Below are 24,065 nucleotides of genomic sequence, written 5' to 3' on the forward strand. Positions count from 1 at the left end.
CTCCCCGCCAGGATACTTTTAGTTTTGAAGTTGTCATACTCCTCAAAACCACGATTGATGGGGGTGGGATTTTAGATTTGGAATTTACATATCATAGCGTGCATACATCCTCTAAGCTTATACATTCTTTGGGGCTTGAGGGGGCAAGCTCCTCCCCTCTCCCCTTTTCCCCTTTAACTGTCCCTCCATTGTCCTTAATATTCCTAGCTTTGTGAAGGGCAATGAGAATGTTCACTGTCCATCAGTCCCACTTTTTGGGGTGTATTTAACATTTAATTGACAAGCTATTTTCCTGTATGTCCAGGGGTTCTTTCCCTTTGCCCCCTCCCCCGAACATTAATAAATCCCTGACTTGTCTCTGAGTGTTCCTGTTTCTCTGCCTTCCAAGTAGGCGCTTGGCCATCAAGTTTGCTGCTAAAATATACAGCAGTCATGCTTATGAGGAACAGTTAAAAACAGAATCTAAATAGCAGTGAGTTTTTTCACTCCTTTTCAAAAGCAAAACTAGCTCTTTTGCTAAGGTCGAGCACAGAACTGATTGCCTCCCTTGGCGCTATTGTGCTGCACAAAGCTCACAACTCTACGCATCTAGGCCATGCTCGTTTTATCATTTCTCCTCCCAAATCTTGATGCTGCTGTTAAGATGTTTGCTTCTTGGGGCTGTTGCCCTGACTCTGCTGTTTCTGTGTTCTTCTGTCTCTGCCAGGTGGTGACGAGGCTAATCCATTTACTGGGTGAGAAGATCCTTGGCAGTCTTCAGCAAGGGGGTGAGTCTTTAAATGCTGGGCCCCTGGCAGAAGGCATGGTCAAAGAAAATGGACCAACTGTCTGAGGGCCAAATCCTTCGCTGCAGCACAAATCGTTTGAAGCAACCTGGATGAAGCCCTGCTATTGGTTAAAGAACTAAGACCATGTTGCGGAGCCCAGTGTAGCCCTACATCAGGGGTGTCCAACTCTGGTGCTTCAAATGTTCATGGACTACAATTCCCATCAGCCCCTGCTGGTATGGCCAATGCCAGCAGGGGCTGGTGGGAATTGTAGTCCATGCACATCTGAAGTGCCAGAGTTGGACACCTCTGCTCTACATTCACCACTGTTTTTCCTAAGTTCATATTTTGATTGATTTTCATTGACTGGAACCTTTTCTTGGAGCATGGATTTACCTTTCCTAGCTGTGGTTCCTGATGCACTCATGAATATTCCTGTTCCTAGATGTACCCAGTCTTCACTAAAGGAAGCTCAGGTCAGTGAGATAGACAGAGTTCCTTAGGAGAGCAAGAAGAGCCCTGTTGGATCAGGCCAGCGGTGCAGCAACCTGTTTCTCACAGCAGCCAACTAGTGGGTTTTAGAAGGCCAACAAGCATGGCATTAGAGGCCAAGGCCTTTCCCTGCTGTTGTCTCATAGTGCTGGGTTTCAGGGGTTTACTGCCTCTGAATATGGAGGGTTTCTCCTTTCTCCTGAGGCCAGGAGTAGCATGGGCAGTAGTTCCTTGTCATCACAGGGCCACCGAACATGACTGAAAACCAGTCTTGTCACCCTTGTTAAGTGTTGGATGTCAGGAATATTTTTCAGGAAAGATAACACTTATATAGCTGTGGAAAAAATTATATCCTGCTTTTCAGCGTGAAGTATTCACAGGGGGGTGTGTGTGGGTGGGTGGGTTGTAGTCCATGTAACAACCGTCCATGTATAATTTTGCACAAAAAACAACAACAACCCAAACCCTTAAAATTCAAGAAATAAAAAGGCAGTTATCAATTAGCTTCAGAGTCCAGTGGTCAAGACACTACTCTGGAATAGTTCAGAATGAAGAATAAAAGAATAAACCCCAGAATTTGTGCGTTCATAGCAGAGTCCACCAATCGAAGGAGTCTACAAAACAAGAGAATCGACAAATGCCAATCTGGAAGCAGCTTTCCATCTAACGGCCCCCCCCCCCCCCCCCCATTAACTTGACCTGAAAACCCTACAAGACAAAACTTGTTTTCATCCTCCATACAGATGGGAAGGAAGGCCTGAACCAGGCAGTAATAAAATAGAACTGAATCCCAACACTGGAAGCCTCATCACTTTTGCCCAGGGCCATGAGTTGTTGGGGGAGAACCCCAGGCAGTTCTTCCCACCTATCTTAGTGCCGTTCCCCGCCAGTACTCACAGAGATCCTGATTTTGCTCACTCCTCATTCCGGGCCTTTGCATTGTGTGCCATTTTCTAATGCTGGGAAGAAGTTAACTCTGGTCATCACTGAGACCCAGCATGGTGTAGTGGCTAAGAACAGGTGGATTCTAATCTGAAGAACCAGGTTTGATTCTCCACTCATCCCCCTGAGTGGCGGAGGCTTATCTGGGGAATCAGATATGTTTCCGAACTCCTGCATTCCTGCTGGGTGACTTTGGGCTCGTCACAGTTCTCTCAGGACTCTCTCAGCCCCACCTACCTCACAAGGGGTCTGTTGTGGGGAGAGGAAGGGAAAGTAGTTTGTAAGCCACTTTGAGTCTCCATACAGGAGAGAAAGGTAGGATATAAATCCAGACTCTTCTTCCATAGTGAGAGAACTCCCTATGATTGTCTGATGATCTGTTTTCATAACAGGTCACCCACTTGGATTGCACACTTCCGGCAGCAAGTGGGACGCCGGCAACCCAGTTAGCAACCTCTCCACTGTTGCGATCATGCCTGTGTCAGAAGATGTGCCACTTGCCACCTTTACTTTGGAGCTCAAGCATGCTCTCAGTGCCATTGGTAAGAACTTAGCTGGCTGCCTTGTGCTTGCAACGATGGGAGCAGGAAGGGAAACACGGGAGACTCTTTCTGTTTGGGGGAGATTTCAGCGCTCTCTCAGCAAGGTGATGTATGTGAAACTCTTTGGATTCTAAAGTGCTATGTAAATGATTATTGATTTCCAATGAGATGTGAACTCTTAAATCTCTCCAGCCTTCTTCAGATGCTTTCTCCCTTTCTCTCTTTGTCCTTTCTCTAACCCAATAGTTCCCAAACTGTCATGAGAAATAAATTACATAACTTTAAAGGCTCCTCTAAATCCCAGGTATCCACTGGTAGAAGAGGTTGCCTTTTACTTCTCTGCATGATCTTCTCTTCTGGCCTTGCCATCTTTCACTCAGCCGTTGGTGGAGAGGGAGACTAGGTAGCTCAGTTCTGCCCCATCTGTGTTTCCAGTGGTGACTGGAACATTCAATTGTTTGTGGTTCAGAGACTCAGCAGAAGTACCCATATTCAGAAGAAGCTGCTTGTTGCAACTCTGCACAAGACATATTCTTCACCAGTCTCCTCAAGAGATGTGCCCAGGACAGTGACCTGTGCAGAACAGCATGGGGCATATACCTCTAGGGGCAGGTGCTATGTAACACTTCTTGATGCTTTTTGGGGTTGTGGAAGTGAAGCATTCTGCCATTTCAATTAAAAAAAATAAGTGTTCCTTTGCTGCAAGAAGCCTGGGCCGTGCTGCTCTCACCCTTCCAGCTGGAAAGAATTCCTTTATTGTGACTAATAAGGAATAGCATTCTGGGCTTGTTCCCTCCATGAGGCACAGAATAAAATGGTACACCACTGGAGAGGTGAGAAGACCAAATAATATCATAAATGCTCACGCTTCTGCATCGGTATTCATGGCGTCTGGAGACGGTAAACATCGCCTAGGTCTCCATTCGCATCAGTACGGAAACTGCAGCCGCCAGCCACCGCGCTACCGGCCGGGCATGAAAGGCGTATGCTTTTCCCCAGAGCGCCTCCCCCCCCAGCTCTTTGAACGCATGAAGCGCCGCTGCCGAAATAACGGCAGCGCTTCATGCCGCTTCCCCCACCGCAGACTCACTCTTTCCAGCGCTGCCGCCGAGGTTTGATTGGGTTCCGCGCGCCCCGCTTCCAGGCGCGAGAAATATGCAGGTTCCTGTGGCCCGCGACACGCCGGAGGCTGGGACAGTTTGTCGGCTGGAAGGCCTCCGGCGCCGGCCACCAGCTGCTTCAGACCGGGCCCATGCGGACGGTCCCAGCGTTTTCAGGTCGGCGCTAATGCCGACCTCGCTGCTCACCGGGCCGCGAAACGGCCTCTGTTGCTCACCAAGAACCTGCTTGAAAATCCAGCCTTGTTCTGCTCATAATGTTAGTTTTCTGTTGAGTTGAGCAGCCATGTACTTGAGTTGATCGGCTGTAATTTAGAACAAGCAGTCTTTCATGTGCACTTAAGCCCGCACAGTAGGTAGCTATCATATTGATTGCTTACTTCTCTTGTCGCATCTTCAGACATTACTGGCCTGCTGTGGTTGAAGCTGTAAATTTCTGTGCCTTCAAGTTCAGGTTTGAAGGATGTGGAAACTACAATTCCTATCAACCTCAGCAGGAAATCATGATGGGGAATCCGGGCTGTGTGGCCGTGGTTTGGTAGATCTTGTTCCTAACATTTCACCTGCGTCTGTGGCTGGCAGCTTATCAGAGGAGGAAGTCTGTTACACACTGTGTCCAGTGTAACAGACTTCCCTCTGTGATACACCTCTGAAGATACCAACCACAGACGCAGGCAAAACGTTAGGAACAAGATCTACCAGACCATGGCCACACAGCCCGGAAAACCTACAACAACCAATTGAATCCGGCCGAGAAAGCCTTCGACAATACATGATGGGGAAGCTTGTAAATAATAATTTAGAGCAAAGAGAGTCCCATCCCATCCTAGTATGGAAAGGTAAAGTTTGTGGTTTAGGAGATGGAGGAATGCAGGAGAATTGATACTGGCATGCTGCAAACATCCCATTGAGTAGTCACAAATGCCTCCCAACCGTCTGTCTGTTCAAGAATGCGGAAAGAATGCAGGCAGTTCCAGGATGGGCACAGTGGTGTTCTCTCACCCACTATGATGTCTTTTGGTGGACCATTGCTGGGTTGCTGCAACTGGCCTGGCAAGCCGGCACTCAGTGATACAGTTACCTGCTTGCTTTGTCAGTTGAGTATCCTCAGATCCTCACTGCTGAAGGCTTTCATGGATTTTTGACATGGTTCCACAGAGTCCTCTGCATACACTGCAAGTGAGGTGACATAGGGCCCTCTATGTGTGTTAGTGTGACTGGCGGCACTGCCACTAGTTTATTTAATCACAGGACAAAAGCAGAACCTACATTAACCTGAGAATGAGTTCTGGGTGGACAGTGTTGATAGTGAAATCCTCATCTATATGTAATGTTTTCCTTACCCCTTGTCCCTCCACAGTCTGTATTTTACAAGTGTCTGCGTCATCCCACTTTCCTTTCCCTGGTCTCTGTTAGATAGCAGAAGCGGTTTAGGATCGGGCAGCCTGGGTCAGTTTACATCTAATGACCAGCAATAAGTCCCTTTTGGGACTCAGGCCAGGAATCAATCTTGTCTGGACTGAGGCCAAAGACAACACTGACTAAGGAAATGATAAGCTCCTAGTTCCAAGCCCAGGCAGCAGATGAAGCCAGAAATAGACTGGCAAGCAGTGACTGGGGGAAGCAGCTAGTAATAAGGAGGCTGAAGGGCTCCAGGCAGGCCAGATTGAGTGTGCGATGGAAGCCCAGTTTGTTTAATGACTGAAATGTCAGGCTAGAGAACCACCTGGAAGACCTAGGTTCAAACTCCCACTGCCATGGAAGCTTGCTGGGTGACCTGGGACCAGCCACGCATACTCACCCTAATCTACCTCACAGGGTTGTTGTGAGGGTAAAAAGGGGGAGAGGAGGATGGTGTTAGCCTCTTAGGGCCACCATTGGGGAGAAAGATGGAGTGTAAATAAAACAAAACAAAGAAATAAAAGTAAGATTCTGGGAGATGAGAGGCGGCCATGTTGTGTGGAGGACTGGGGGCAGGGGGAATAACCCCTTGTTGCCCTCACTTCTGCATTCTGTGATCTGGAGGCTGTGAAGGGGCTTGTAACCCTGGAAAACCTGCAGCTCCTCTGTGCCCTGAGTTTTCCCACAGAAGATGCCCAATAAATTCCTCATGGTCTGCTTGCAGATGTATTGCCAACGCCAGAGGGAGAAGAGGCAGCAGCCAGGCACATTTTCTCACGCTTGGATATCCAGCTGCTAGTACCTGGAATGGGGCTGTCAGAAGGCCACCAGGCAAACCTTTGTCATCCCTGGATCTAGCTGCAGCTGCGATCCCCCTCTTCTCCCAACTTAAGCTGCAAAGATTGAAGGAAGAGAGGCAACTGTTCCATCATGCATGGACCAAGACCATTCGGATTTAGTATTTTGAGCAGTAAACTGCTTTTGGGTACCAGCGTTCGATTTGTTTGGAAAAGTAGGCATAAAATACAATAAAACAGTTGTTTTATTTTCTTCGTCTATACCAGTGGTGGCAAACCTTTGGCACTCCAGATGTTATGGACTACAATTCCCATCAGCTCCTGCCAGTATGGCCAATTGGCCGTGCTGGCAGGGGCTGATGGGAATTGCAGTCCATAACATCTGGAGTGCCAAAGGTTCGCCACCACGGGTCTATACCCTACTGTTCTCCCCAGTGGTGCTTTATAACATTCTCCCCTTCTCCATTTTATCTTCACAGCGATGCTGTGAGTTGGGTTTAGCTGGATCTGTGTGACTGACTCAAGGGCACCCAGCAAGCTTCCACAGCACAGCAAGCTTCCACAGCAACCTGGCTCTCCAGATCCTTTACCTTCAGATCCAGCAGAGAGCAGCAGTGGCGTAGTGGTTAAGAGCAGGTGTGCTCTAATCTGAAGGAACCGGGTTTGATTCCCAGCCCTGCCACTTGAGCTGTGCAGGCTTATTTGGGGAATTCCGATTAGGCTGTGTGCTCCAACACACGCCAGCTGGGTGACCTTGGGCTAGTCACAGCTCTTCTGAGCTCTCTCAGCCCCACGTACCTCACAGGGTGTTTGTTGAGAAAAGACTGTTGAGAAAACTCAGCAATGAAGGAATAAGAGGGGAAGTCCTCCTATGGATTAAAAACTGGTTGAGAAACAGGAAACAAAGAGTGGGTGTAAATGGGAAGTTCTCACAATGGAGAGATGTCGGGAGTGGTGTCCCCCAAGGATCCGTTTTGGGACCAGTGCTCTTTAACCTATTCATAAATGACCTGGAAGTAGGGGTGGGTAGCGTGGTGGCCAAGTTTGCAGATGATACCAAATTATGTAGGGTGGTGAGAACCACAAAGGATTGCGAAGAGCTCCAAGCGGACCTTGATAAATTAGGTGAGTGGGCTCAGAAATGGCAAATGCAGTTCAACGTAGCAAAATGTAAAGTGATGCACATAGGGGCAAAAAATCCAAACTTCACATACATGCTACAGGGGTCAGTGCTATCAGTCACAGACCAGGAAAGGGATTTAGGCGTCTTAGTTGATAGTTCCGTGGGAATGTCAACTCAATGCATGGCAGCTGTAAAAAAGGCAAACTCTATGCTGGGGATAATTAGGAAAGGAATTGAGAATAAAACTGCAAAGATTGTCATGGCCTTATATAAAGCAGTGGTGCGACCGCACTTGGAGTACTGTGTCCAGTTCTGGTCACCGCATCTCAAAAAAGGATATTGAGGAGATAGAAAAAGTGCAGAGAAGGGCAACAAGGATGATTGAGGGACTGGAGCACCTTCCCTATGAGGAGAGGCTGCAGCGTTTGGGACTCTTTAGTTTGGAGAGGAGGCGGCTGAGGGGGGATATGATTGAAGTCTACAAAATTATGCATGGGGTAGAAAATGTTGACAGAGAGAAATTTTTCTCTCTTCTCACAATACTAGAACCAGGGGGCATTCATTGAAAATGCTGGGGGGAAGAATTAGGACTAATAAAAGGAAACACTTCTTCACGCAACGTGTGATTGGTGTTTGGAATATGCTGCCACAGGAGGTGGTGATGGCCACTAACCTGGATAGCTTTAAAAGGGGCTTGGACAGGTTTATGGAGGAGAAGTCGATTTATGGCTACCAATCTTGATCCTCCTTGATCTGAGATTGCAAATGCCTTAACAGACCAGGTGATCGGGAGCAACAGCCGCAGAAGGCCATTGCGTTCACATCCTACATGTGAGCTCCCAAAGGCACCTGGTGGGCCACTGCGAGTAGCAGAGAGCTGGACTAGATGGACTTTGGTCTGATCCAGCTGGCTTGTTCTTATGTTCTTATGTTCTTATGTTGTGAGGGGGGAAGGGAAAGGAGTTTGTAAGCTCTGTTGAGCCTCCTTACAGGAGAGAAGGGGGCGGGGGATATAAATCCAACTCTTCTTCTTCTTCCTAGCCTGAGACTATAACCACCACACCACCCTGCTCTTGGCTCATCTTTGCCCATGTTGTCTATCTGCCTGAGACTTCAGAGGGCTGCTGCAGGCAAGAGGCCTTTCCCAGTTGCTGCCCTTTGGGATGGACACGCTGGGAATGTAACCTGGTGTCTTCTGCCTGCAAAGCTGGTTCTTCTACCATTAAGCTCACTAAGTCTTGACTGTGGAATCCTATTCTGAGGACAACCGTCAGATTAGCTACTGGTCATCTTATTATTCCTTAGCGTCTTATTTGGGAAATATCAGTCTCTGAATTGGGAAGGCATTTGTTACGGTGGAGCTTAAGAGGCCCCCGGACGCTCACAAATTTAGCCACACAAAGCACACCCTGGCACGTGCTGCCTGTGCCCTTTGTTCATCTTGCGTAACTGCCTACCCTGAAGTGCAGCTACGGTTGCACTGCTGCCGCCCCTAGTTTTTTTTAATAGTGCCTCATTAAGCCTTGCTGCAAAGAAGCCCCAGATCAGTTCTGCAAGCCCCTGCTGACTTTTTCAAAAGACAGAGGCTCTGTGGCCTGGTTCTGATCAAAAGCGGCTTTGTTTGATGGGCCGATTCTGTTTCCTTGTGAGTTTTGCCCAGCAGACACTGCTGTGCGCAAGTACCCTCGTAATTAGAGTTGCTTGCGTGAACAGATGACGTCTGGGTGGGTGGGAGGAACAGTGTTTGCGGAGGAAGCCTGTAAGCTAAAACGAGCCAGCAAGACTAGTTCCTCACTTTCCGATCCAGAGAATCTCACTTCTTGTGGGCTTGCTCGTTGGGGGCTGGCCCATAGTAGACAGATCCTTAGGCTGAATCGAGTAGAACACTTAGAGCTCTGCTAAAGTCCGTCTAGTCTGGCATTCACAGAGGCCAGCCAGATGCCTCTGTGGGCATGAAGACTGTAGCCTTCCCCTGTTTAACTCCACTATTTAGGACATGAAGTTATTCTGCCTCTCAAGTTCCATCTAGCTATTATAGCTAAGAACCCCTCTCTCCACAAAGGAAACCAGTGTGATTTAGTGGTTATTGTAAGACTAGGGTAAGGGAGGAAACATCCAGTGGCGTACTGCTAATGGGAACATGGGGTATCCCATGTCCCCGGGTGCATTCTGTGTCATCACATGAGGAGGTGCCACTGCCCTCATGTGATGAAACAGCACGCACCCTAGCCGCACTCTGTCTGGGGAGGGCAGAAGCCGGCCTGCTGGGAGGCAGGGGCCAGGGCTCAGCAGCAGGCGGTCGTGGCAGCCACCTGGGCTGCCCGCTGTGGCAGGAGACCCAGGTGGGTACCGCGGCGCAGGCCACTCTAGGAACCATCTGAGCAACCCCCTGAGCCCCACCCTCCCCCGGCCTCCCTGCTGGCTCCCATAAGTGGGGCGCGGGGAGGGGGCATGGGGAGCCAGGCGAGCGTGGGGAGGCGGTCATTCCCCCTGGCACTGTTTAGGCCCGGTATGCCACTGGAGACATCAGTTTGAGTATCTGCTTAGCCATCAAGATCATTAGGTGATCCTGGGCCAGGACACTGTCAGCCAAATCCTCCTCACAAGGCTGCTATGGAGATAATAATGAGGAGGGTAGAATTGTGTACCCTCCTTGGAGGTAGAGTGGGATGAAAATAGGATGAAAGGATACATAATCTGATACGTTGTCCCACCATGTACGTTACAATCTGTTCGGTTCCCTTCGAAAGCTGTCTAAGCTAATGGCCAATGCTACATCCTGAGGCAGTGAGTTCCATACGTTAGCTATGTTTGTGTGAATTAGCCCATATCGTCTATCTGCCTGACACTTGTCAGTCCTGAATCTATGACCTGGCATCTTCACTGGTGGTGCAGCTTCCAGTGCTGTGGCAGCAGGTGGTCCTTTTCTGTCGCAGTACAAAATAAAGGGTATGGAGAAGGTGGGAAGTTTTTTGAGCACCTCCTGATTATGCATGCATTTTTAAACATTGTGATTCTCTAGAGAGGAGGTGAAGCATCTAAAAAAAGTCACCTGTCCTTTTTGGAATTGTTCAGGGAGCAGCAGAAATTCTTGGGAGCTATTAATGGTGTGTCGTCTGAAGTGAGCTCTGAATGTGCTGCTGGGGCTGCTGCAGCCCACGGGCTTTCTTCTAACAAAATCCAACGGTGTCAGCAGCAGCAGCAGCAGCAGCAGAGCCGCATCGCAATAAGGAAGCCAGCTGAGCATGTGAGAGGCACACGCTGCTTTCTTCTGTGCAGGAGTTGGTGACTCATCCCAGTGCAGACTTCAGAGGTGGGAGGAAAAAGGTTGTTTACCGGGGGATGCGTTTTCATGTCCTCTAACTACTGGCAGACAAGAGCATCTGTTGTGCGTTGCAGAAGCTGGTTGGTGGTGGTGGTTGCCGAGACATCGCCTGTCTGTGTTTGCGTGGCTGTTTTAGGCACTAAACTTTGAACAGCAGATAAGAAAGGGGGCGGGGGGGGGACACAATACAATGACCCATGATAAATATTTCCCATTCATTTTAAAATGGTGTTGCTAGAGTCTTTCCAGAGGCACAGTTCATGTCCTGCTTTGCAACAGTGAGGGGTGGTTTTGATATTTGCATCCTATCAGTTGCAAAAATATAACACTCAACCATAAAATGTGTCAAATGACTGTTGAAAGCGACAGCCCAGCAATTGTGGAGAAAAAAAGAGGCACCTCAAAACACAAATTGTGTTAATTTGGATGGGTGGGGGGCAGAGTAGCAAAACTAGTGGTACAGTCATGCTTATCTCGGGTTCACAGTCAGGTAAACTGAAGGAATGGCAAAAAAGCAAAGTCTTAAACATTTGCTGGGGGGTGGGTCCAGACGTGTCTGTGAAAAGAGAAGTCCACCATCTTGGTTTCACCACTGTAAAGGTCCTGTCATCCAATCTGGACATTAGTTTTATAGTAATGCAGTACACCAGGCTTTTCAACTGTTTTACAGGGAAAATCTCCCCCCCTCCTGTGTTTCTTGGAAGCTTGTTGAAAATTCTTCAGTGGGAAGATCAATATTAATACACTTAGTTGGAGTAGTGATTGATGAGTAATTGCAGCAAAGGCCATGGAGAAGGTGGAATTTCTAGGAGGGATTGAAGGGAGAGAGGTTACATGGGAAACAGTAGAGTGGCTTCCATAATGGACATCTTGCCACCACTACTGCATCTGCAAGAAACAACAGTGTGGGTGCAATAAAGCCTCATCATAGGCCTGGCCGCAGAATGTCCTTGGAACTTTGCAATACATGGATGCCCTCAGCAGAGCCAACCATGTGGAAAGGGTTCCATGGAGGCAAGTTTAAAAACTACAGCAGTACAGTAACAAAGTTGCCCCTCTCTTCAATTTTTCAGACAGTAATTTTTATTTTGTTGTCACATGAAGGAACAAACGAAAACATACATAGACACCCACAACAACAGCAACAAAAAAGAGAAACACAAGTTAAAACATAACAAAATGCAACCCATGACACACCCTACAATGACTTCCAGCTATCTCAGGTTGGGTTTTTTTTACTAATATTCTAATAGTCTGCTGTTTTCATTTCGATTTCAACACTTGCTATTGTTTCTCTGTTTGAATTGGCTTTCAAAAGGTATTCCATAAAAGGTTTCCAGTTTTCTGAAAAGTTGTCCATTTTATTGTCCCTTAATAAAGATGTCAGCTGTGACTTTTAGAATCCAATTTCTATGACTTTCAAAATCTAGTCCTCCTTGGTTGGAATTGTATTATCTCTCCATTTTTGCATAGAGGCCTTGCTGCAGTAGTCATATACATAGGGAATGGTCTGTATTGCATCAGAAGATCATCTCGCATGAGTCCCAACAAAAAGTCCTCAGGTTTTTTCACAATTGTTGTCTTCAAAATCGTTTGTATTTCTTTTAATATCATGTCCCAAAAGAATTTAGCTTCTTTATGTATCCTGTCCAATGACCCCCAGGCTCCCCCTCCCACAGCACTGAAGGGTATCCTAAATGTGTCACCAATGGATTGTGCAGAGTCATCTCTTTTTTTAAGTGAGGTGACTGACAGGGCTCACTTGCTTATTCAAGACAGTGTTCTGGACAAAACAGTTCATTTATTTTTCAGTCAGTTGATTGATGTAAAGAAGTTTCTTATGCATTGTCGAAGAGGCTTTCTCAGCCAGAATCACTAGGATGTTGTGGATTTTCTGGTTTGTATGGCCGTGTTCCAGTGGTATTTTCTGCTAACATTTCGCCTGCATCTGTGGCCAGCCCACAGCACCCTAGAAGCTGCTTATGTTTATATCTGCATATGCATAACACAATAGTTTCAAAGAATAGGAAAAAGGCACCCTTTGTTTTGTGGAGAAGGCAAGCAGCATCTTCGAAAAGAGGTTTTCTCATCTGCAGAAGGGGAGAATATAATGCTTTTTTCTAGGAAGGCCTTTGCCGCTCTAGAAAACTTGTATAGTATAATGGCTAAGAGGCTGAGCTACAAACCAGAAAATCCCTTGCTCAACCCTTGCCACAGCCATGAATTTATCCTCTCTCATACTCTTTCATTCTCCCCATCTAACAATATCAGAATGATAGTGCTGGTTTATCTTACTGGGCTGCTGTCAGAGTTACAGTAGGCAAGTCCAGTGTTATATTCCAAATATTGGGGGTGGAGCAAGGCCAAAAGTGGATGAATCACTTGGCTAACAGCACCTAGTGAATTTGTGGCAGTGGAGAAATTTGAATTGCTGGCCTCTGGGAATCACAGCCCTATCTCTAAACTACTACATTATGTCAACGCCCATTGTTATTATTGATGCTATTGTTGTAGGTAATCATATTGCCAGACAAGGATTTATAAGAACACATTTACAACTGATTAACAGCATGGCTCACATTTTTAAGTCAAAAATCTTTTTATCTGAACTCTGCAGCCTTTTAAATTTTATTTTCCCAACAAGAAAGACCATAACGTGACCCCCAAAACAATATTATTTTCCATGTAAAGTTGTCCTAAGGCAGGGGTGTCCAACTCTGGTGGCCCAGATGTTCATGGACTACTATTCCCATCAGCCCCGCCAGCGTGGCCAAATTGGCCATGCTGGCAGGGGCTGATGAGAATTGTAGTTCATGAACATCTGGGCCGCTAGAGTTGGACACCCCTGCCTTAAAGCTTTGGTGTTGCATTCAGTTCCCGTGCTCTGGGCCTCATCACTCTTCTTGGCCTGGTGTGTGCACTCAAGCACTGAGCAGCTTGTTACTTTAATTTGCAGTCTCAGTTTTTGTTAATAGGAAAATGAGGTATTTTGTCAGTCAGCTGCCATTCAGGCAGTATTTACGTTTCATGTTCTGCTAAACACCAGCACTTATGTCAATATTGCTGACGACCTTTCTCTCAAGCATGATGTTAATCCCTTGTGGGTCTCCTCTTTTGCTCATTCACCCTTCCATTTGATGTGCCTTACAGCGACAATTATCTGAAGGGGAAACTTTCACTCTTCTTGACATTTATAGCAGCAAATATAAACAGGGCCAAAAGATGGCTACACCTAGCAAGCATCTTCAGGGACTTTGGATAAACTATGCAAAGGGGGAAAAAATCCAAAATCTGTTTCTTGAATGGCTGTGAAGCGAATAAAAGATGGTGCAAATTGGCTTATTTTTTTATACTTCATTCTAGATTTGTCAGTTTATAAGTACAAGTGAAAAGGTAAGCAAGTAAGTAGATGCTCTCCTGGTCCCTTGGGGTGAGTAGAGATCTCGTCCAGGAGACCCATCTGGGACATTTGTAAACTGGATTGAGAGCTGATTCCCCTGCCAAATCATGAATTCCCTGTGGCCTAAATCAGTACTCAACCACCATTTATAAGTGGAATCGATGAAAAGCCAGTATAAGAAAGGCAATTTGCATATCTGAAATATATAGCTTAACACGATTGCTTAACCTTCTCATATACCCGTGGTGGCGAACCTTTGGCACTCCAGATGTTATGGACTACAATTCCCATCAGCCCCTGCCAGCATGGCCAATTGGCCATGCTGGAAGGGCTGATGGGAATTATAGTTCATAACATCTGGAGTGCCAAAGGTTCGCCACCACTGTATACTTTAACTTCAGGACTTCATTTTCCTTTTTTCAAAGAGCCAGGCTTGTTTCTGTGCGCCTTCTGTGCGCAACAAACCTCTTGTGTGCGCCTGCTCTTCTTGCATTTAGTGTTTTGTTGCAAGGGTTTGTTGAACCGTTGAAGCTGCTTGGTATTGTCCATTTCAGTCTACGCTTTCCCGGCCCATCTGCCTAAAATGGTTTAACTGGAAGTATGAGGAATTTCATTTTTCACCTTACTTATGCAAAACGTGTCCTCTGCCACTGAGTTGTGGACTAAGTTATGAACAGAAACACTGGTAGATTATTGGATTAGATCAGGGGTCTGCAACCTGTGGCTCTCCAGATGTTCATGAACTACAAATCCCATCAGCCCCTGCCATGAACATCTGGAGAGCTGCAGGTTGCAGACCCCTGGGTTAGATGAACCATCTGATTGCCACTGGCTGTGCAAGGTAGTCTTTTCCAGTCCTGCTTCCTGCAGTCCAAGCACTGAATGTGACTTTTTCACTGCGCGAAGTGTGTGCCCTGCCACTGAGCTACAGCAATGATACTTTCTTGCAGTCAAATTCTGTGCTAAGGTACCACCACCAAGGCCAAAACCCTCATGATCTTTTTCCACTGTCGTCAATGAGTTCCAGCTCCTTCGGATTCGTTTGCATGTGGTCTCGGGGTATCCAGGTCCAGACTTCTCGCAGTGTGGTAACATTAACAGGCTCCCAATGGTCTCTCCTTCTAGGTCCTGCTCTGCTGCTTACCAGTGACAACATCAAGCAGCAGCTTGGCTCTGCAGCGCTGGACAGGTAACCAGTCCTTGGAATTCACTGAATATACTGTAGTGTTTTAGATTTCTGCTCCACCGTTTCTTCAAGAGGCTCAGAGCACTTGGGTTGCCTAATAAGAGGGTGGATGGAGTGACAGGAGTACTCCAGCAGGTACAGTTTTGGACATGGGCTGGTCAGAATCTGGGTTCAAATTCCTGCTTGGGTGAAGCCCTCTCAGATCAGCCAATTTTGCAGGATTGTTGTGAGGATGGTAAACTAGGAGGTTCTTCTTCCTCCTCCCCCCACACATTGCTCTGAGCTTCTTAGAAGAAGACGGGGACTGAAAGTGGGATAAATTAAAGATAGTTCAGTCATTATAGGTTTATGATTCGCCAATCAAGAAGGGGAAATTGGACATATTTTAAACTGCCATTAAGCCGAGCAAAAACTTAATTTCCCGTCGGCTCGTTATTTTACTTGTCAAGTCTTTGCCTATCAGGCAGCTGTCAGGTTAATTAGCCCTGCTTTTTGAACAAGTGGATGTTTTCCCCTAGTTTTCAAACGTTGTCATGAAATGTCTGATTAGTGGCTGGCAGCCGTACATCCTGCTTGTCTGATATGGGGCTCTTTATTAACAAAAAGCATAAAAACAAACAGCCAGTGAACCTGGGGGGAGGGTCTCTCTGTGGGGTGGGGGGTGGCTGAACGGTGAACGGATAAGTTTGGGGAAGGGGCCTCAGATTGTGTGTGTGACCTTTGGGGCACCGTCCTTTAAGAAGTTCCCCTGCCTGGTAGTTCTCGTGCGCATTGAATCCTTCGTTATTAGCACGTGTAGTTTTCTTCCTCTATTCTTTTTTCTCTTGAGTTTCTAAAGGCGAAAGCAGATAAAACTCTAAACGAGTGGCAGCTACCACAGCAGAATGGCAGCTGCCCCTCTAGTCTCTCTTCTGCCCCACACATCATATATAGATGAAGTTATCATGTGTCCCAGTATCACGGCATCCAATTATGTCCCTGTTCCATGATGTTGGTTGTGATCTCCCCATTAAAGGCAAATCCTATATAATATGGAAAGCCCCTCACTGTTTGCTTATGTGTCATTTCTCTTCCCCACCCCCGCCCCACCTCTTCTTAATTCAGCATCCATGAGTACCGACTGTCCAGCTGGCTGGGGCAGCAGGAGGACATGCATCGCATAGTGCTCTACCAGTCTGACAGCACCCTCACCCCATGGACCCAGCGCTGCATCCGGCAAGCTGACTGCATTTTGATCGTGGGTTTGGGAGAGCAAGAGCCCACTGTTGGAGAGGTGGGCCATTCCACAATGAGGAGGGGCAAAGACTCCTGGCCTTTGATGGCTCAGGACGGATGGATTTTTGTTGGAGTTTCCTTGAATGCAGCTAAACCATCTCCAGAGTTAACCTTAGGAATAATAAAGAGAGAACCTATAAACACATGCATTCCTTTACTATCTGTATCTGTAACTCAGATCTGTGTGTATCTGTAACTCAGATCTGTATCTGTAGCTCTACTGTGTACTACTGTGTATCTGTAACTCATATGCACAGAAGCTGGGATTTCTAAATATGGCTTTAATCAGAAAGCTCCTCTTGAGAAATTAGGTACTAGCTGCCATTCTTGTTGGAATAGTTAATTTCCTTTAGGAGAGTGTACAGATCTATAAAGCATTTATTTATTTTTAAAAAGAGCAAGTGTCTGGTCCTTACAGGTTAAAGTGAACAAGATTAACAGCTTTAGTTCAAAGAAATTAGAGCAGGGTGGGGTTTGTAGGCCTCTTGCAGGACCTTCTGACTCCCCTGTCCCCTCTTCTGATACTTTGGGGGACTTATCAATTTCACTGTCAACCAAATTTCTTGCTACAGATTTTACCATTCCTGTTGTCTTAATTTCCAGAATCCTGCATGATTACATTTTCCCTTGCAACAGTCCATTATAACACCTAACTTTTTCTCCCATTTTAAAGAGAGAAAACTGAAGCCGAGAAGAACTTGCCTTTGGCTAAAAATAGCAAATTGGTGTTTGAATCTAAGATTAAAAAGCATCCTTGTGTTTCGCAGGCCTGGAGTTTGTCTAATGCAGACTGTAAAGAATATATCAAAGTTTCAGCTTTCCTGTGTTTGATAATACCCAGTGTGAAATTGGACCGGTACGACTTCAAAGAAACAAAAATAGAGCGGCTTTCTGTTTTGTAGACTGCTGTTCATGCTAGCTGTCCCACTGCGAGCAAGACACTTTCTGGTTGCCAGCCTTACCAGCTCTTATGCTGTAGCTGGTGCTCCAGATTAAACTGCAAGGATAGGATATTCTGGAATGAGAAGCAGGCCACATAAGCTGCTTTGTGTGAGATTTAGATCTCTGATGTTACAAGAGCAACATGATGTTAAAGGCGGGGGAGCTGTGGCTCCGTACGAGAGCACTTGCTTTGCGTGTGGAATGTTCTATGTTCAATCCTTGGCATCCCCAGTTAAAAGGATTGTGTTCACATCTGTTAGAACATAAGAACAAGCCTGCTGGATCAGACCAGAGTCCATCTGGTCCAGCACTCTGCTACTCGCAGCGGCCCACCAGATGCCTTTGGGAGCTCAAATGCAGGATGTGAAAGCAATGGCCTCCTGCTGCTGCTGCTCCCCAGCACCTAGTCTGCTAAGGCATTTGTAATCTCAGATCAAGGAGGATCAAAATTGGTAGCCATAGATCGACTTCTCCTCCATAAATCTGTCCAAGCCCCTTTTAAAGCTATCCAGGTTAGTGGCCATCACCACCTCCTGTGGCAGCATATTCCAAACACCAATCACGCATTGCATGAAGAAATGTTTCCTTTTATTAGTCCTAATTCTTCCCCCCAGCATTTTCAATGAATGCCCCCTGGTTCTAGTATTGTGAGAAAGAGAGGAAAAATTTATCTCTGTCAATATTTTCTACCCCATGCATAATTTTATAGACTTCAATCATATCCCCCCTGTTCAAATTCCTTTGCTTGCTTTGTTTTCGGCTGTGACTCTGACAGAGCGTGGAGAAACTGGCTCATAACCAGGTTCTTAGGGCAGCTGACATTTTTTGTTATAGGTGCATTTTGGTGACACACAACCATGCGTTGTCGTGTGACACAGTTTGTCTGCTTGGGAGATGCGCAGAGCATGGAGTAACATGCTGACCTGTCCATGGCACAGCATAGTTTGGAAGGAAGGGCGGGGTAGAATAATTCAATTATAAAATTCATTATATCGCAAAGTATCATTGGGCCAGCATATCTTCAACTGTGGGCTGGCACCTGAAAATCAGTCACAGCACATTCAGGAGGCCTGTATTCAGCCATGCAGTTCCAAAAATTTAAAGCTGCTTACATTTTCTTAAGAGAGGGGCGGTAAGTTCCACTAGATCCTCTCTTATTGTGATGTAGTGAGTTCCCTGACAAATTTTCCTGCGGATTAATGGGTCCTCAGAAACTGTGATAGCTGCTTATGTGACAGTCTGCAAATCAGTAAGTCTAGGAGCGGAACCCATTTCAAAGAATTTGAGAACCGCAACAGTGGTGTTAAAACCAACAAGAAAGTTGCAAGGACATGAGCAAGCTTTGGAGGATTTCAAAAACTCTTCCTAAGGATCGATGAGGGAAGGGGTAATTCTAGGGCATGACAAGGAGCAGGGAGTACAGCTCTGGAAATATTTCCATCTACCCTCCTATACCTGATTGCAAAAATAGTCTGGTGTCAGTGAACCACAGTGAATCAGTTACCACAGCATGATGGTAGATTAATGTCCTGAGTTTTAACTTGAAATGGCAAAAGATCAAAGGCTACTTTAATTTTGAAGTTCGTCTTTGCCTCCTGAGTTAGGGGCTGGTGAAGCTTCCAGCTGAAAGTTCTGGGGCAGGAATACTTTGTGCCTCCACGCACACTTCACTCCCTCCCCCAATAGCTGCTTGGTAGCTAATTAAATCCTGACTGCTCCAGCCTTTTGCTCCCCCTAATGAAGTACACTAGAATTGTGAATGGGGCTGGTCTTGTGGGTATGAAACAGACATTCCACTCTGCAATGCACAAACTTAATTAGGCTAGAATAGATCATGCTCAGTGCAAAAGGGTTACACCGCATACTGCAAGAATGAGGAAGCAAGGGCTGCTTCCCTTTGGAGAATATAAAAGCCAGCAGTTATTCAACTCTGTCTCTGACACTAATTGGAACAAAGGTTGCCAACTCCAGGCTGGGAAAATCCTGGAAATTTGGGGGTGGGGCCTTGGGAAGCCTGGATTTGGGGAGGGGAGGGACCTCAACAGAGTATGATGTAGTAGTTAAGAGCAGGTTCACTCTAATCTGGAGAACCAGGTTTGATTCCCTGCTCTGCCACAAGCTGTGGAGGCTTATCTGGTGAACCAAATTAGTGTGTGCACTCCATCACATGCCGGCTGGGCAACCTTGGGCTAGTCACAGTTCTTTGGAGTGCTCTCAGCCCCACCCCCCTCACAGAATGGTGGGGGGAGGGAAAGGAGATTGTAGGCTCCTTACAGGAGAGAAAGGGGGGACATAAATCCAGCCTCCTCCTCCTCCTCCTTCAATGCCACTTTCTATAGGAGATCTGATCTCTGTACCCTGGAGATCAGTTGAAATTCCAGGGGATGTCCAGGCCCCACCTGGATGTTGGCAACAACTGGAATTCCAGTTTCCTTTGGGAGGCAAGATTCTGTATTTGCACAGGCCAGGAAAGAAATCTAACAAGTTTGTAAAGGGAAGATTCAGGGGATAACAACTGCTACCGTGTTTCTCCAAAAATAAGACAGTGTCTTATATTAATTTTTGCTCCCAAAGATGTGCTATGTCTTATTTTCAGGGGATGTCTTATTTTTCCTCTCCACAGCTGCATGCTCTGGTGTTCTGTTCAACGGGCATGTTTCCAAACAAAAACTTTGCTACGTCTTACTTTCGAGGGATGTTTTATATTTAGCACTTCAGCAAAACCTCTACTACGTCTTATTCTCAGGGGATGTCTTATTTTCGGAGAAACAGGGTATCTCATCAGCCAGCTAGCAGCCCAACCATCTTTTTGGACCTTTCAGATCGTGCAAACTCAGCACCCATCCCAATCATGCTGTATATACATTTTTAGACTTTGATTTCTGCACTTCTAGTTAAAGCTGTTACTTTGAAAACACTTTGAAAAGGGCCATGTGTCATCTGTGTTGAAAAAAAATGAAATTCCACGTTGAAGTCGACCAGATTGTGCACCATGATAATCTAAAGTCTGCAACCCACACGTATTAATGCAAATTAGGCTTATTTGCATCAATATGACTGAGCTGTGAACAGGGAAGTTCTAAGTTCAAATCTTTGCTTAACCATGGACTATCTTTGGATTTTTTGTACTATGATTTTTATTCGGGTTTTTACGAAGTTTGTGATAACTATTTTATGTACTGTGAAACCTTTTCAAAGCATGTTAGTGCAGTAGCATATGAATCCAGTTATGTTAAAAGAAATCACACTTTTCTGCCTTCCTTAGCTGGAAAGGATGCTGGAGAATACAGCTGTCCGAGCCCAGAAGCAGCTGATCCTGCTCCACAGAGAGGATGGTCCCCTTCCTTCCCGAACAGTAGAGTGGCTCAACATGCGGAGCTGGTGTTCAGCCCACCTTCACCTCCGCTGCCCACGTCGTGTCTTCTCCCGACGGAGTCTGCCTAAACTGGTAAGAGGCTTCTTAGGGAGTGGAGTGGAGGAGGTTCCCTATTGCATCACTAAGTTCCTTTTGTCACATTTTAAAAGTTGGACAGATGTTTATTTATTTAGATTTATATCCCACCCTTCCCTAAAGGGGCTCAGTGGCCTGCCAACAAGGCCCAAGGTGTCCTTGAATAAGGATTTGAGATACTGAGAGTCTAGGGACCAATAAGGATGAACATTCCAAAATTATCTCTGTCTGAGTGGTGATTTACTCGGTCTGAGAAGCAAAGCCAGCATCGACAGTTTTATAGGGCCACTTTGTCAGTAGCTTCTAAAGCTTTATAGGGCCAATAGGCTCTTTAGTGCCACCTAACACTTAACTGAACTGGTTCCTGCAGTGTCACCCTCTGGCCATGCTCAGTCTTGCTATGTTGCTAAAAAGAAAAGGCCAGCAGTTCACTCCAGAGAGTTCACTCCAGCAGTTCACTCCTGCATAGTGCAAAGAATATCAGCACCCAGGACCAGTTTTCAAAGTCCCTGGTTCATGACCCCAGGTGTCTTTACTGTCTTGGATACTGTCCTAACACAGTTGGGTGGGTTAGCAGTTTTCTCTGCAGAATAGCCACTGTTGCTAATCACAACAGAGCACTATTTCTACGGGTTTGTGCGGTAGGATGTGCCATCTTAAGGTTGGGCTAAAGTTGTTTCCTATAGGTGTTCCAGTCTCCCCCGGGTGCAGTGGGGTCAGCACAACAGTCAAATCAGTCTGTGTAATTTCACAGTTTTGTCCCTCCCTTCTCTTCATCTTGTACAGTCAGTTTCTGCCTTCTCCTGGTCCCTCAGTGTAGGCAACAATACAAAGCACTGAGTTGCAGTTCAGCGTCCCTGGAGCTTATGTCAATTGCATGAGAGACTGTTTTGTGCACCTGGGTGCCCCCTCCCCCAGGTAGCTGACAAGCATGTCCTTGGGGGGATGTTGTTTTCTTCCCCACCCTAAGGTGGCTTTCATCGTGTCACAAATGATTACACCATGTTAGAAAGTAAACCTCAACTCCCCTGTTCTCCTGTGCAGTCTCCCGTTCCTCTTAATTCCTCAGAAACTGTCTGCTCAACATCAACCACCTTTATTGGCATAACAGAGCATTTCCATAAACAGTAGGGTCATTCAGGCCAGACAAAGGAGGAGAAAGAAAAGAGAAATAATAATAAAAATAAAAAGGAAGAAGAGGAAGGAGATATTAGTCAAGTTTACCCTTAGGACTCTGAATTATAAATAAGTCAAGAAATCTGGCTACTGAATCAGTTACATCGCTGCTGGGATTGTCTAATAAGAAGACTATCTTCTGCGAATTGGAAGCATGCTCTTTTTTAGCTAATAGAGGTGATAGCAGTTTTGTTCTAAGTGCAGTATAAAGGGGGCAGTAGAGCAAGATATGTACTATGGAGTTGACACAATCCCCATTGCATGCACAAAGCCTTTGATGGTAAGGAATTTTGGCAAATCTCCCTGTCAGTGCAGCTGCTGGAAGAGCATTGCAGTGAGCCAGCATCATTGCTCTAAGTAACCTGGGTGACTCTATTATTTGATAGAGATATTTGGCCCCCCTGTTTCCCATGCAGGGGATACCCAGAGCTAGAGGTGAGCAATATCCATACATTCCCCTTTGGTTTGATTTCAAGTCTTCCTGAAGCATTTTGTGGCTGTTCTTGGTAAGGCAGAGTGGTGGGCAAGATGAACCCCACTGATTTGACCCAGCAAAGTTGAAGTTGTTCTCCTCTTTTCACACAACCTGGTTGACATCTGGATGGTACAAGCTTGGGCCCTTACTTGGACTGGGGCTTGCAGTAAATTGCTAGGGGGCTGTGGTACATCCCAGTACAGAAGTTTCCATCTTAATGTGGCCAATGTTCACCATGACCAGTCATTAATGCGTCTCCTCCTTTCTCTTCCACAGAAAGAAATGTATGAGCGTGTATTTCAGAAGCCTCCGGACAGACACTCTGACTTCTCCCGGCTGGCCCGTGTCCTGACTGGGAATTCAGTCGCTTTAGTGCTTGGAGGAGGTGGTGCACGGTAAGACCAGCCACAGTTTAGGCATATCTGGGGCTACCCAAGACTAAAATTTGACACAAGGAAGATTAGAAGGCTGGGGGGTGGGAGAGGTGGAGAGCAACAGAAGAAGAATCTTCTGTTTTCATTCCTGTAACATGTCCTTAGGCTTTGCCTCAGAAGAAGAAGAGTTGGATTTATATCCCCCCTTTCTCTCCTATAAGAGACTCAAAGGGCCTAACAAACTCTTGTCCCTTCCCCCCACAGCAAACACTCTGTGAGGTAGGTGGGGTGAGAGAGCTCAGAAGAACTGTGACTAGCCCAAGGTCACCCAGCTGGCGTGTGTGGGAGTGTACAGGCTAATCTGAATTCCCCAGATAAAGCCTCCACAACTCAAGCGGCAAAAGCAGGGAATCAAACCTGGTTCCTCCAGATTAGAGTGCACCTGCTCTTAACCACTACGCCACTGCTGCTAAGGGTCATGCCAAGAGTGGCATGGAAAGTGTAGGTTTGGGGAGGATGTGAAGGAAGCCTTGTGCAGATGGTATTGAACTGTTGTCTTGAGAGGCAGTTGAAGGTGCAAAAAGCAGGAAGGGTGGAATCATTTGACAGGGCAGGATACTTTTGGATGACTGAGGTGATGGAACTGGAGAATCACAGCTCCCTGGAACAGATGTATAAAAACAGAAGGCCACAGAAAGTCGTGACATTGGGGAGGTGGAGTTTTTGCAGAATCTGGTAGCAGGTGGGAAGCAAGCATGGGAATTCTAAGAGGCATGTCGCATAGGGTGATAAGAGGCAAATGGCAGATCAGAGTGAGGTGGCCAGTACATATGGCAATGCAAGACAGAAAGGGAGGAGGTTGTGGTGATCGGAGCAATAGCTGACCCTCAAATGTACCTCTGTGATACTACTAAGTATCCCAGCTGTGTATCTGTATACAGATGCAGAGCGTCTTGCTGGCACACACAATCATTTCAGGCAGCTTTCTTCGAGAGAAGGAAAGTGCTTGTTCTGTGTTCTCCTACCCTCTTCTTTTTCAGCCTTTTTGATCAGAAGGCTACAGAGGTAACATCTTTTCCTTCTTAGATCCTTGGTAGCTGTTCAAGTTCAGGATTGTTTAAGGACTCCGGATCTGTTCTGAATGCTTGTAAATGTCACCCCTTTTTGTCCGTGGAATCACTGAATTTGGAGAGGTGGGGGGGATGGAGCAAAGAGTTGCCGTGTGAAGCGTCATCGCAGTGAACCTTGGAATTTTCTTGTCTCCTGTACTTTTGCATGG

General features: G+C 46.4%; 1 protein-coding gene across 4 annotated transcripts in view; it reads left to right on the forward strand.

Annotated features, from left to right (window-relative positions):
* Positions 1 to 24,065, forward strand: part of PNPLA7 (patatin like phospholipase domain containing 7) — a 99,141-nt gene that overhangs the window by 47,562 nt on the left and 27,514 nt on the right. For all 4 annotated transcript variants that reach the window (XM_048512038.1, XM_048512039.1, XM_048512037.1 and 1 more), the window contains 6 exons: positions 707 to 767; positions 2,594 to 2,743; positions 15,033 to 15,096; positions 16,198 to 16,366; positions 20,576 to 20,758; positions 22,689 to 22,807. In XM_048512038.1, the coding sequence (XP_048367995.1) occupies positions 707 to 767; positions 2,594 to 2,743; positions 15,033 to 15,096; positions 16,198 to 16,366; positions 20,576 to 20,758; positions 22,689 to 22,807 (746 nt within the window). The remainder of the gene's footprint in view (positions 1 to 706; positions 768 to 2,593; positions 2,744 to 15,032; positions 15,097 to 16,197; positions 16,367 to 20,575; positions 20,759 to 22,688; positions 22,808 to 24,065) is intronic.

The sequence above is a fragment of the Sphaerodactylus townsendi genome, linkage group LG12 (assembly GCF_021028975.2).
Source record: "Sphaerodactylus townsendi isolate TG3544 linkage group LG12, MPM_Stown_v2.3, whole genome shotgun sequence".
Classification (NCBI taxonomy): Eukaryota; Metazoa; Chordata; class Lepidosauria; order Squamata; family Sphaerodactylidae; genus Sphaerodactylus; species Sphaerodactylus townsendi.